Genomic DNA, 13,710 nt, shown 5'->3' on the forward strand with positions numbered 1-13,710 from the left:
TCTGTGGAACTTAGATTTAAATGTATCTTTGCCAGATGGACAGCACTGGTTATTAGATACACGAAGACATATATTTTGCAATTATTTTTCTTTGGAAGTTTGTGAAGAAAGCATTTTTTTTTTTTTACCATAGCAAAAAATAAAATAAAAAAATATCACTGTTTCACAGCAACAAAAGTTGCTTCACTCTATTATGATAAGGATATTTTGAGCTCTTAAAAAAAAGTGAGCCATTGAAGCAAACTGTTGAATTTTCTGAAAGGCTAAGTCGTACTCGCTTGGCTATGTGCATTTTGGTCCTTCATTTAGAGTTTCCTAGGATTGTTCAGCTTCAAAACTGTCCCCATAATATGAAACAGAGTTGCTACATACTAACTAGTTCTTCTGTTTATGGCTTTAGGAAGCAATCGTATTTTGAAAGCAAATTTTAAGTGCAATAGATTGCTAGGTAGCATGCATGGAGGGTATGGGAAACATTAAAGGAATACCTAAAATTCCATGAAAAAGTTCGTTGTGACAATATATAGAAAAAATGGTAGATCTGTTAGTTGAATGTGCAATTTGAAAATCTGTTTTGATACTTAGGCTTCAATCCTATACATACTTTTCTGGGGGGAAACCCTATAGAACTCAATGGCGCTTACCTCTGAGTAGACAGGCAAAGGCTTGTGCTGTAATTTTGCCATTTAGGCTTTAAATTACTCATGGCCGCAGTCCTCATTTCACCTAATTTTGCACTGATTTTGTTGCTCACTTCTACAGTACAATATTTTGTAAGTTTACTCAAAGTGAAGTCTCATTGACTTCAAGGAGACATACGACTCCCAGAGCTTTGCAGCCTTTCAAAGCAATCCACTGAGCTCAATAGGACTTATTTCTGAGTACAAACATATTGTAGGGTTATTGTCCAAATTAACTTTTCACAAGTGTTTGTAGCACAGTTTTTAACATAGAATCCTATACTGCATTCAGGGAATTAACTTACCATGTTGTGATTTATAGATACATTTTTGAATACTGCAGTAGGACCGGTTTTCCATGTGCTACGCGGTGTAAGGTGACATGTTTCATAATGCTTGTGCTTCATCCATTCGGAAATGTTTAAAGGAGATTTAAAATCCCATCTGTATACTACAAGTCATCTTACATGAAAAGTTGCTTTGGCCTTAGGCACTCACCCATTCATTGAAGCATCAAACTCTCCCCATGCCACACCCTCTCCCAGGCCCACCCCTCACCAGCTCCACTTTGCACCTTCTTTAGTGTTTTTGCTCAGTTGGAATATGTCTTTGAACTCTGATTCTGCCTCTTGCTTTCCAGGTTAGAGGATGGAGAAAGGTGTGTGCGTGTGTAGAAATTAGCACAAGGGTAAATTGCTCCATCCACTTTTCCCTCTAGCCCAGGCTTCCTCAACCTCGGCCCTCTGGATGTTTTGAGACTACAATTCCCATCATCCCTGACCACTGGTCCTGCTAGCTAGGGATCATGGGAGTTGTAGGATGCCTGCTCTAGCCCCACCCACCACTGGCATCTGTCCTCCAGAAGAAAGACCACATTGAGGGATGCTTCAAGCATCTGCAACTGGCCCAGTACTCCATACTCCTGTGGACTTAGTGTCAAAGGAGAGTTAAATATTGGGAGAAAAGTATGACAGAAGCCCTGGTAGAAATTGTTAGAATTCCTGCTCCATGATTGCAGTCATGGGATTGTTGTCTATCTCATGACGGTATATGTTTTGACTCCACAGAGTAGGAAGTGACGGAGACAGGATGTTTGTGTTACTGTGTTCTGTGAAGTGGGACTATTGTCCTTTGTTCTTTTTCTGTTTGCTGTCTGATGCTAGAGAGAGAGAGGGAGCCATGTTGCAGTGCTCCATGTGTGTTTATATGTAAATAAAGTAGATTAGCCAAATTGCTGAGTTGCTGAGGTCTGTCATGCAAACTGCGAAGACTCTGCAGATCCCTAAATGTGCCGATGTCTGTTGGCATCGGTCGCTGTGATGTTCGGGCAGAAGAAAGCTTTTGAAGCTCCCAAACGATCGACCAGGAGGGAGGGAACATGCCAGTCGGGCATGTGTCTCTACCAGGGTCCTACTTGAGTGTAAGACGAGCTCCTGACAGAAATATGGTAGGGTGGAATGCTTCTTCCAAGGGTACCATGTGTGAAACCGGTTTCAAATGGGGTGAACTGGAGCAAAGGGAAATGTTACACTTTACAAAGCAGCCTGAGCATGCTGAAAAGGAGAATTGCACCAAAAACTATGGTTCTCAAGGTCTGAGCTGGTGCTCCGCAAGAAGCCACTGGCAGTTGCTGCAGGTAGACTCCCTTACACCCCCCCCCCCAAGGACCCCTTCATTGGATGTCAGTGAAAACAGTTCTGCTCCAGGGTACAGCCATGTTGCCAGCTGCGGAGCAGTGTTACCCACTCAATGTCTTTTCTCTGAAATTTTAAATGTAAGCGTCATTTCTGAATGTATCCCGTGCGTGAGAATGCCATGGTATTTTTTATTGCATTAGGTATCCTCAAAATAGTGCTGGCAGCAGTTGTCAAAGCCAGAGAATAGTGATGGGAAATAACAGATTCAGCAAGGAGAATCCTAGAATCGGAGAATCGAAAGGGATACCAGGGTCATGTCATCCAACCCCCTGCAATGCAGGAATCTTAACTAAAGCATCCATGACAGATGGCCATCCAACCTCCAAGGAAGGACAGTCCACCACCTCTGGTTGGAGTCCGATCCACTGTCGAACATCTCTTACTGTAAGACTAGTCTTCCTGATGTAAATCCTCTACATCAAGTGGGTGGAGAAACTCCATCCTGCAGGCCAAATTTGGCTTGGTGCAACTCCCACTTTGGCCCACGAGGCCATTTGTGATGGCAAGTGTGGGGAAGATAGAGACATGGTACAGCTATGCAGCCAAGTTCTCCGCTGGGTACTTGGTCGTGCAGAAGTACCCAGAAAGGATTGTGGAAGTTACTGTTCCAGTCTGCTGGATCAGCTGTGTGGCTGATTTTGCCATGAGAATCTCCGCACAGCCAATTGCTGCAGAAAGCAGCTTTGCTGACATTTACCTCCACCCCCACATGCCCATGGAGAGTGATGGCTTGGGGCAATTTTCCCTTCCCACTGCAGGACCACATTCAAAATGTCATGCAAGGTTTGTGGAGTGGGGCTCAAAGGGTGTGTGTGTTTAGTGTGCAAATTGTGGAACTGAGAAAAATTATGTGCTGTTGGAGAGCTGATAATGTACAGTGTGAAAAATGAGAGGAGAGGAATTGTACATGTTGGGTCTTTGCGTTTATTCATCACCTAACCAAAGGCTGTGACAGGGGCAGCATGTAAGCATGTGCACAAATTTTGTAAGGGAAGAATGTGCTCAGTTTTCATACTTAAACTGCCAAAACCATATTAAAATACCTTCTTTGTGGCCCGAACCACATTTTTGTCATCTTTGTGCAGGTAATGCTTCATCACATCCTTGTAAATGCCCTTAAATTACTCATTTTTTGCACCTGTTAGTTACTGAATGGAGGCAGATCCATGAATGAACCATTGCTGTATTATGGATAAGCTCTCCTGACTCTTATGCAGAAATTGCCACTGATACATAGTGTAAGCAAGGAGCAAAGCACTACTTGTGTTTACTGTATTTCCTGCCCTTCTTTTTAGTGTGGGGGTTTCTAGTGAGAAATTTGCGCAGTTGGAAAATCTGCTTTTAAAAAGTTATCTGGGGATCCGGGGGTGGAAAAGTCCAGGTTCAAGCAGCCTTACATTTGTGTACCTCTGGTTTCAAACCATTGTTTTGTTTTGGTTCTAAAAAAACAACCCAATAGCGATGGTGATATTTAATGTTAATACTGTGCTTGATCCAATAACAATGTTCTTACCAAGTTTTAAAGGAATGATTCCTGTACCAAAGACTGGAGCAATTTTGAATTGTTTTGTCAACTGCTCAAATCGTGATAGCACAGTATTGCTGATCTCAACAATGATGGATTTTGCAAGTGTGGGATCAGTCTAAGTTGTTTAAATTGATATTAAATGACAATTTAAAAAAGAGAAAACTGCCCTGTATTCACTATCTGGAATAAGGAGGAAAGATTTGCACTGTTTGGTAAGGAGCAGTCTGTTCTTGGCACAATAAGCTATACAAATGACAAATGGTTAATGGTTATTTGATTTTTGAAGCAGTTTGGAAAGTATTATTATTTTCTTTCTGGGCTAAGAGGAAAGAAGATATTGAAATACAAAGCTGCTGTAATGGGATTGAGTGCTTGGTATCTGTATGTATATGTATATATGGGTGTGTGTGTGTGTATATATATAGTCTGAATATTTCTAATACAGTATATGTTTAAGTGATATGAGAACAAAATTTGCCTGATTCAAATTTAACCAAAGCCCTGTGTGTAGAACTAATCACTCAACAACAGACCACCAGATCAAATCATTCTCTTTGTCTTTTGTTAGACCAATAAAGGTAAACAGTTTTCTCTGATAAGAATCTCTACTCCATTCTTGAGTTTTAAATTTCACTCTATTTACTTTCCAGTTTTTCACCTTTGAACAATACAAGAAATTACTAGGAAATGTTTCACTGTCACCAGCACTGGTAAGTAATGTTATACACTCTTGTAATGGGAATAAGGAGAGTTACTATAGTTCCCATTCTTCCTCCTTCTCCTTCTCCTTTTCCCCTCACATTGATCAATATAATGAAGTAGGTTGAGCAAAGACACATGAATGGAGGGACAAGTCCGAGAGAGAAGAGAAAAAGTGTGTTAGATCCATATGCTTTGTGGACTAGCAGAAAGAACTTTTGCTCACACACAGTGGAAGAGTAAAACATCCTTCCAATGGCAGCCCCACATTAATTTTGGACCTTGATAGGGGACTTTTCAGAGAGGGTCCACATGAAGGAGGATCTTTGTATCATTGTACAAGTGCGGCTGCTGCTCCTGCCACTCTGGATCCCACCCTCTTTGTTTATGCAAAATATGGAAGAGAATTTGTGCCTGGAGATCTTTGGGCAGGATGCATCTCATAGATCCTAGGAACTTGGCCACCCAGGAATCAGTCCATGTGACTTTAATGCTGTTACCGGAAAGCAAATTGGAAGAGTGCACTAGCAAAAAAACAACAACCCAAAAACTCCTGACCATCTGGATTATAGATTTCTTGGTTAAACAAGTTATAGGATTGGAAGCATTTCTGGAGTTTGGCTCTCTCAGTGGAAGTTTTGTGACAGGCATATTTTTGCTCGCCATATAAAGGAAGAGACCTTTCATTAGAATTTGCATAATTGGCCAGCGTGATATAAAGTCAGAATGAAGACACTTTGAGTTATTACTATTCTAGTTATATTATTGTTATTACATTGTCCTTGAAGGTTCTCTCTCTCTCCCTTTTCTTTTCTTTTCTTGCGGACTGCCACTTTTCCAAAAGAACATGAGATACCGTAAATCCTTAAAGTTGCCACATACCTTTTTAACAGTGAAAGCTCTGATTCATTTTGCTTTCTAGGAGAAAACAGTATTTTGGTGTACAGCATTCTTTACTCACGCGCTTCATAGACTATGGAACACTTCTCATGTTATAAAGCCTTGGCAGAGGAGACTGACAGTAATGATTCAAGGGCTTTTCGGCAAGGAGATGGTGAAGGCAAACAAGAGATGTACCTGAAGTCAGGCAGAAAGACTCTAGATCTGGCAGAGTTCACAAAAAAGAAAACAAATTTCTCCCCAGCAGATAAAAAGTTGGTTTGGGGGTCTACACCATCTATATTCCATCATAGATTTGAGTGTGTTTAAACCCATTGATTCCAGTGGTTTATATTTTGACCCAGCCCACTTCAAATCAACTGTGATTATATTTCTGCACCTGTGGTGGCAATGGGCTGTGCCATTATTGTATGCATATTGGTATGATGATTATATCTGGCTGTATGTCACATACAACTCATCAGCTTATTCACTCAGTATGTTGAAGAATACTGGAAGCTGATTCTGTTTTACTTATGAACTGCAGGGTCTAAAGAGGCCACCACTGTATAATCCATCTTTACTCAGAAGCAAGCCCCAGTGCATTCAGTGGGTCTTAGCAGTATGTAGCGATTTCAGCCTCTGCCACACACAAACACTTCCTCCCATTCTCTGCAATTTCTCTATTCTTCCTCCAACCCCATGTAGAGTCAGAAGCTTTTCCAGAAATGAACTCTCCTCCAAGATTCAGCTGTCTTTGGAAGAGCCAGAGAATTCAGAAAACCCACTGCAATCAAAATGTATTGCATGCTAGGAAATAATATGAAATAGAAGTCCACTGAAATCAATGTTCTTAAACACAGCTAAGGCTCTACTGGGTTATTACCAGAGTGCTCAATATTAGGAAAGGTGTTTTTTTTAAAGAAAAAAGTTTTACTCTTAAGTGATTTTACTCTGTTTTACCGTATTATGTCAATGCCTTGACTGTCAGTTGCATTCTAATGATGCCATAGCACCAACCAGTATGCTATTTGGGGTATATAAATATTTGCCATCAGTTACTAATACTTTACTTAAGTTGTTTCAGAGGTGAAATCTGCCTTGGAAAACTTTTATTCTAAGGCAATTGTTTGCTGAACTGGGAAGCGCAGTTATTTAGTCCTGTGTTTTCTTTGTATTAGATTTACTACCTAATTAAGTCACTGTTTTATACTTCCCTGGTAAGTGGTTTTAAGAGCTGCCTTTGTGTCTATATTATACTCATAATAACGTGTAAATTATTCTTCACGAGGCAAAACTCTCCTTAAACAGAATGTGGAGGGCAAGCTTTACCACATATGCACTTCTTAAAATCAGTCACAAAGCTTCTCCACCCCCATCTAGAGAGAATGTGTTGTTGATAGGACTTTGACATTTTATTTGGAATATTTGGAATGTGGTTTGTGGCTTTTGTAATTTCTTCTGCATGAACTGTCAACATCTAATCAAGGACGAAAGCTGTTTAGTAATGGTATACTACTGCACAAGGGTAGGTCTCTCGACTTTCATCATATCAGTCAGCTTAATGCTCAACTTCAGAATGTGATGTACGGGGATGTTTTACCGCAGTGTGCATGAAAACTGATTGATTTAACTCTTTTAGACATTTGCAGTTGCTGGCTTGGGATCCGGGCTAACAGAAGCAGTTGTGGTTAACCCTTTTGAAGTAGTCAAGGTTAGCCTCCAGGCAAATCGGGATGCTTTCACAGAGGTATGGTAACTGGAATATTTTTTCAATATGTTGGGAAACGCAAGTGCTTGGATAACAAGTATAGAATGTTAATCAAGAGCGAGCTGTAGGAAGAGGGGAATCTCTTGGGGCAGTTTAAAACAAGTGATGGTCCCAGTTTAAGTGTTGCCATTTCAAAACAGCTGGAGAAGCAAATTTGATACGGACGATGCGGTGGGAAATAAGTATTTGGCGGAGCCTCATCAATGTTCCTAGGGTATCCTTTGCTCTGTAATGGTCAGGAAATGGCATGGTACCAGCACAGAACAAAGGGAAGGGGATAGGAGGAAGGGGAGAAGAATAGAAAGGAAGCAGCTTTTTGTTTTAAATATATATCCTCTCTCTAAACTTTACAGTTCGAATGGTAAGCCTACAATTTGGTTTTTCAACATTATGCAGTAAATACCCCCCCAAAAAAAGTATTCTACTAACATGCTGAAAATCAACTAATAGAAGAGAGCATGAAGGTGCTCAAAGCTACAGTACATATAGACTCTTACGTTTGTTAGGCCAGAAGATTATGACTTATATTGAACCAGACCATTGGCCCAACTAGCTCATTACAGTGGTACCTCGGGTTACAGACGCTTCAGGTTACAGACGCTGCAGGTTACAGACTCTGCTAACCCAGATATAGTACCTTGGGTTAAGAACTTTGCTTCAGGATGAGAACAGAAATCATGCTCCGGCGGCAGCAGGAGGCTCCATTAGCTAAAGTGGTACCTCAGGTTAAGAACGGACCTCCAGAACGAATTAAATTCTTAACCTGAGGTACCACTGTACTGTCCCCAGAGTGGCACTCCTGATAGGGCAGATCTGGAGCAGTGGCGGAGGAAAAGGGGTGCGGGGGGGTGACAGCTGCCCTGGCTGTCATCACTGGGGGGGGGGTGACAAAATGACAAAAAAATGAATTTTAAAAAATAAAAATTGGGCTCATGAAACTTTTTAGTTCAGTCAACAAATGTAACAAAATGTGGCTTGTACTGGATGCCACACCGTAGGGGCCGACACTTACTGCAGGCCTTCAGTGTGCCCGAGCCACACGTCTCTTCTGGGAGTGACGTGGTGGCTTGGGTGCCTGCAGGCTCTGTGCTGCCTGAAGTGGCAGTGTGGGACTTGCGTCTGCCCTCCGCCTCTCCCTCCGCCACCCTACAGATGAGGGGGAGGTGGAAGAGGCTCCACACAGTGGAAGAGGCTCCCACTCCCCCATGGGCGGCTCGCCCTGTCCCCGGCTTCAGGGCATGCGTGCCGCACCTGGCACTCGAGTGGCTAGCTACGCCGCTGATCTGGAGTGATAACCTTCAAGCAGCATTGTCAATCACCCATCAAGTCCAGCATCCTGTTCTTACAGTGGTCACCCATATGCCTGTGGGAAACCCACAAGCAGGATTTGAGCACAGAAGTGCTCTCCCTGTTAGAAATCCTGATCCATGATTGCAGTCATGGGATTGTTGTCTTTCACATGACGGTATTATGTTTTGACTCCACAGAGTGGGAAGTGATGGAAACAGGATGTTTGTGTTACTGTGTTCCATGAAGTGGGACTATTGTCCTTTGTTCTTTTTCTCTTTGCTGTCTGATGCTAGAAAGAGAGGGAGCCATGTTGCAGTGCTCTGTGTGTGTTTATATGTAAATAAAGTAGATTAGCCAAAATGCTGAGTTGCTGAGGTCTGTCACGCAAGGTGCACAAACTCGGCGGATCCCTAAGTGTTCCGCAGTGATGTTTGGGCAAAAGAAAGCTTTTGAAGCTCCCAAACGAAAGACCAGAAGGGAGAGAACATGCCAGTTGGGCATGTGTCTCTGCCAGAGTCCTACTCGAGTGTAGGCTGAACTCCTGTTCTTACAGTGGTCACCCAAGTGCCTGTGAGAAACCCACAAGCAGGATTTGACCACAGGAGTTCTCTCCCCTCCTGTAGTTTCCAGTGACTGGTATTCAGAATTGCTGCCTCCAGCTGTGTAGTCAGAGGATAGCCATCATGGCTAGTCACGCACAACCCACAAATGTCCAATAAAAACTGGGATATCCCATTTTTACCCACAAGAGCACAGCTGCCATTTACGTCGCCTTGATCTTGCACAATTTCACCCCGAGATCTCGTGCAGGGCTGTGATCTCGTGCGACACCCCAAAATGCAGGGCTCAAAAAACCTGCAACCTTTTGGGCTCCGTGATGTCACATGAGTCACATGTCTCATGCAGGAACATGGATAGTAAGATGCGCATCCCGGTTTTAGGATTCAACGTGTTGGAGGGCATGGTAGCCATTGGTGGCCCTCTTCTTCATGCATTTGTCTAACTCTCTTTTAAAGCCAGCTAGCTTGGTGGGTGCAGAACAGTTTCTTGTTGGAAGTCTATATGGACATTTGCAACAATGTCCATATAGGGTAGCTGCTTTTGCAGTTGGAGTCTTTGCTTTCCAGAGCACGGAGACCACCTGCACTTCAAGCACAAAAAGATAACCGAAGCCCCCAGCATACTTCACCACCTCCTTGCTGGATATAATATAGTTATTCTGTATGCCTTTTATTCAGGGCTCTCACTTAAAGAAACACATTTTCTTTACTTCAAATGCAGCAGAAATGAATCTACCAGCAAACCGTATGTCTTGACATGTTGGGAAATGCTCAAGAACTTTCTAAAGAAAACAAACAGAAAATTCCTTTCCTCATTTAAATAAGTTAGATTTTTTTGGGGTGGGGGACGTTTTCCGTACAGACTCATCTGACTTCGGACACTAAGGTAGCCACAAAAATGAAATAGTATACCCTGCTTATGTGTAATAAGCAAATTGCAAACTTCAGAGTGAAGTGATTAACAACAATGCTCCAGGGTTCCTTCCCCACGACTGATATCAATTATACTGAGACCCAGTTTGTATATCACAAATGAGAAAAACCGTGGCTTAACGTGAAAGAGTAAGCAGTCAGGTCCCCAGAGAGAAGATTTCAGTGCCTTTCCCTTGTTCCTGCTGCCACCACACTGCCTAGGGCTGTGCCATTGATTGTTTGTAAATTCAAAGCCTCTGGTGCCTTCTCCCCATGGTTATCTTTCATGGTTTTCTGCTGGCTACAAGTAGCAGGACAACCACTAGTCATAGCTTTCCACCTGCTAAACAGAGCTCAGGATCTCCGCCAGCAGTGGTGCTCCTCTATGCCAGCAGAGAGGTGGCCATGCTCAATCCTACCTCTCTTGATCCATCAACATTGCAGAGGGCTGTAGGACTGCACTCAGTCTCATTGAAATCAATCAAGTGTACTTCTGAATGGACAGGTTTAGGATTGCACTATCTAACTGCTCTTCTATACTCACCTCGATCATAGCTGTCAACTTTTCCCTTTTCTTGTGAGGAATCCTATTCGGAATAAGGGAATTTCCCTTTTAAAAAGGGAAACGTTGACAGCTATGACCTCAATATGTGATCCTCAGATGAAGGGCAGAATATAAATTTAATAAATAATAATAATAATAATATTAGCCCCACTGAATTCAACGAGACTCACTTCTGAGTAAACATAGAGTTGCACTTCTAATGCCTCCCCTAACATAACTTGGCTCATACCACACATTTCCATAGATGCAACACATTAATCCAAGAATCCTTCCCTGCCCCTTGAATTTTTATCATTTCTTTTCAGAACAAGCTTAATGAGCTTTACAGAATCAGTTGTATGTTTTTTACATAAGCCTTTTCCAAATACATCACTCTTTAAATAGATCACTAGTTATTTATTGAGACTGCTTGCAGCGTACTAAAATCATGGTCTGGACAGACCTAGGTAAATATAACCAGAGCAATTTGTTTATATTGTTATGACATTTGTATGCCTCTCCCTGGGCATTAAGTTCTTGCTGGGAAGTTCACAATAAAGCCCTATATTCTATTGCAGCCATATAGTCTGTTTTTGTGTGAGATTTGCTTTTTACTCTTACAAAGTGAATCATAGATACCTGTTAGCTATATGTAAATCTGAGTGAAACAAAATATTAAAAGGAAATTCAGCTTGCTTGTCACCTGAATAAGCACTAAACTGGTGGGTTAGATATTATTTGGATCATCTGTTGGTCATTTTTGCTGGCATTTTGCAATGGGAGCTCATTAAACAAATAAGTGCATTGAAATCAGTACCGTTTACAAAGCAGTAGTCAAAATTGTCTTCATTTCCCTGTTTAAGCATCCTTGCGGAAGTCAAGTTTTGCCTTTCTAATTAAATATTTGACTACGCAAAGGTAACATTAGTGAAAAGCAAAGTTAAGCAAGCAAACAATTGACAAGAAAAAATAATCTTTAACTTGGGGCTAAAGACATAACAGTAAAAAACGTTAAAAGCAATCTTCCACAGTCATGCATTGGAGTTCTAAAAGTTTAAGACTCTAGAAATGGTCACACAAATTAGTTACACAGTTCCTGTAATCTGAAAGTATCCTCTCCCTGGCTGATTTAGAAGGAATGTTTACAATGGTTATTAGGAATATTTTTATAGGAAACTGATATTTTGTGGTTGTGGTTCAAGTGTCGTGTAAAGCAAGGGTAAGGAAGCTATGGCCCTTCTGGTCTTGGTGCTCTCCAACAAGATAGGTAGACTTGCGATAAGTATCTTATTGGCAACCATGAGAACAGGATGTTGAGCTAGATGGGCCTTTGGTATGATCTAGCAGGGCTTTTCTTATTATATGTAACTCCTGTTAGTCCCAGCAAACATGGTCAATGGTCATGATGGAAGATGGAGTCCAACATTTGAAGGGCCACAGGTTCCAATTATTGACTGAAAGTGTGAGATATTATAGTCAAAATATTATTATATTTTCAGATATTATAGTCAAAATAAGCAAGAGAAGCCAAAGGAAGAGTCTGTTGGGATACTGCCAGGGAGACAAAGGCCATCATGCCCCACGTCAATTCCGGACGATTCATCGATCTCCCATAGACATGCAGTATTATTCAATTAGTGACATGAGCTCCAGAAATAGCTTGCCACATTCCAGAGCTGACGCACGCTCTATCAGCAGAATTCGCACAGCGAAAGATGCACGCAGGAGAGCATTATTTACAACTTTATTCAGCGTTGGTCAGAACAAAGAGAAAACATGACTGCCTGCTTCAATGTCTCAGGCACACCCAGAGAGAAACGAAAGCATAGACACAACAGAAACATCCTGTGAACAGGAAATACGCAGGCTGTGACACAAACATCCTGCTCCCTTTTAAGGTGGAACGGAAATATCCTAACAGAGTCTAGAATATCTTCAACTGTTCATTAGAAATATATGTCTAGGAACAGGATTGTTTTTATCTGGCTTGTGATACATTTATTGCCTAGAATGCGAGAGTTTCCAGATCTTATAGTTAAAATAATCAAAACTAGGCCTCTGACAGTTCGTTCTTTCTTTATTTATTTATTTATTTATTTATTTATTTATTTATTTGGGATCCTTGGGATCCCTTCCTACTCTAAAATACTACAATTCTATCTTCTATGATTTCTTACCCACTCTTTACCATAAGGTAACCAAGGGAGGTTTCAACCATCTAAAATTACAATGCTAAAACACTTAAAGGAGATTGTAGTCTGTTGAAATTTTGGGAGGTTGGATAATTACAATGGAATGGTCTCGGTGGTGGGGTGCACATGTTTGTTCTTATTTATTTATGATTATTACTTTAATTTAAAAAAATTAAAATTAAAAAAAGAAGAGATTGCAGTCAAGAGAATAGGGTGGGTTCAAAATCTCTCTCTCCCACTCAAATGTCCGGTGCCGGGGTAAAGAAATGCACACCTTCAGCATATGACAGGTGCCAAAGGAACTTCTGTAGGGAATGAATTCCACAACCTGAGGACTGTCACAGATAAAGTCCTCTCCTGGGCCACCACCTCTTGAATTACCTCTCAAGAGGCCTCCTCTGCCCATTGGTGAGAGGGGGGAATTATGCAAGGGATTTCGTGAAGACGAAACGAAACACCACACACCTGAATGCCTCTCTCTCCCCAAAACTTGGCAAGAAGGGCATGTTCCACTGCTCGTGGCAGTAGTGGAGTGAGCGGGGAGGTGCTTCCACCGCCTAAGATGGCTGCTTGTCACAGAGGAACTCATCCCACCATTTCCACCAGCAGCAGAACATCCCCCTAGACACACACTGAGATGGCCCTTTTTCATTGAAGTCCATTGAAGTTCCCTTTCATTCTGAGCTTCCCAAATGATGCTAAGCTCAATGGATCCATGGCAGCCTCTTAGATTCCTAAGGGCGATGTAACAGGAGAGGATGACAGCCCTCCCTGACTACTGTGTATGGGAGAACTTTCCTAGTTCATTCATCAATGTGCATGCATGTAGAGTTCAGAACAGATGCACTTATATTTGTTACCTATTCACATGTGCATCTGCTTACTTGGCAAATTATTGTATTTGGTTATATTTTAATATGGATTGTGCCATTGCATTTATTGTCTTCTACAACAGAGA

The 13,710-nt window shown here is 41.7% G+C and overlaps 1 protein-coding gene across 4 annotated transcripts in view; it reads left to right on the forward strand.

The window, feature by feature from the left end:
- The window catches only part of SLC25A21 (solute carrier family 25 member 21), a 281,862-nt gene that overhangs the window by 260,929 nt on the left and 7,223 nt on the right, over positions 1-13,710 (forward strand). For 3 of the 4 annotated variants that reach the window (XM_083741770.1, XM_083741769.1, XM_083741771.1), the window contains 2 exons: positions 4,556-4,615; positions 7,126-7,233. The exons of the other annotated variant lie outside the window; for it this stretch is intronic. In XM_083741770.1, the coding sequence (XP_083597896.1) occupies positions 4,556-4,615; positions 7,126-7,233 (168 nt within the window). The remainder of the gene's footprint in view (positions 1-4,555; positions 4,616-7,125; positions 7,234-13,710) is intronic. 4 annotated transcript variants of the gene reach the window in all.

The sequence above is a fragment of the Podarcis gaigeae genome (assembly GCF_964106915.1).
Source record: "Podarcis gaigeae genome assembly, chromosome: 1".
Lineage (NCBI taxonomy): Eukaryota > Metazoa > Chordata > Lepidosauria > Squamata > Lacertidae > Podarcis > Podarcis gaigeae.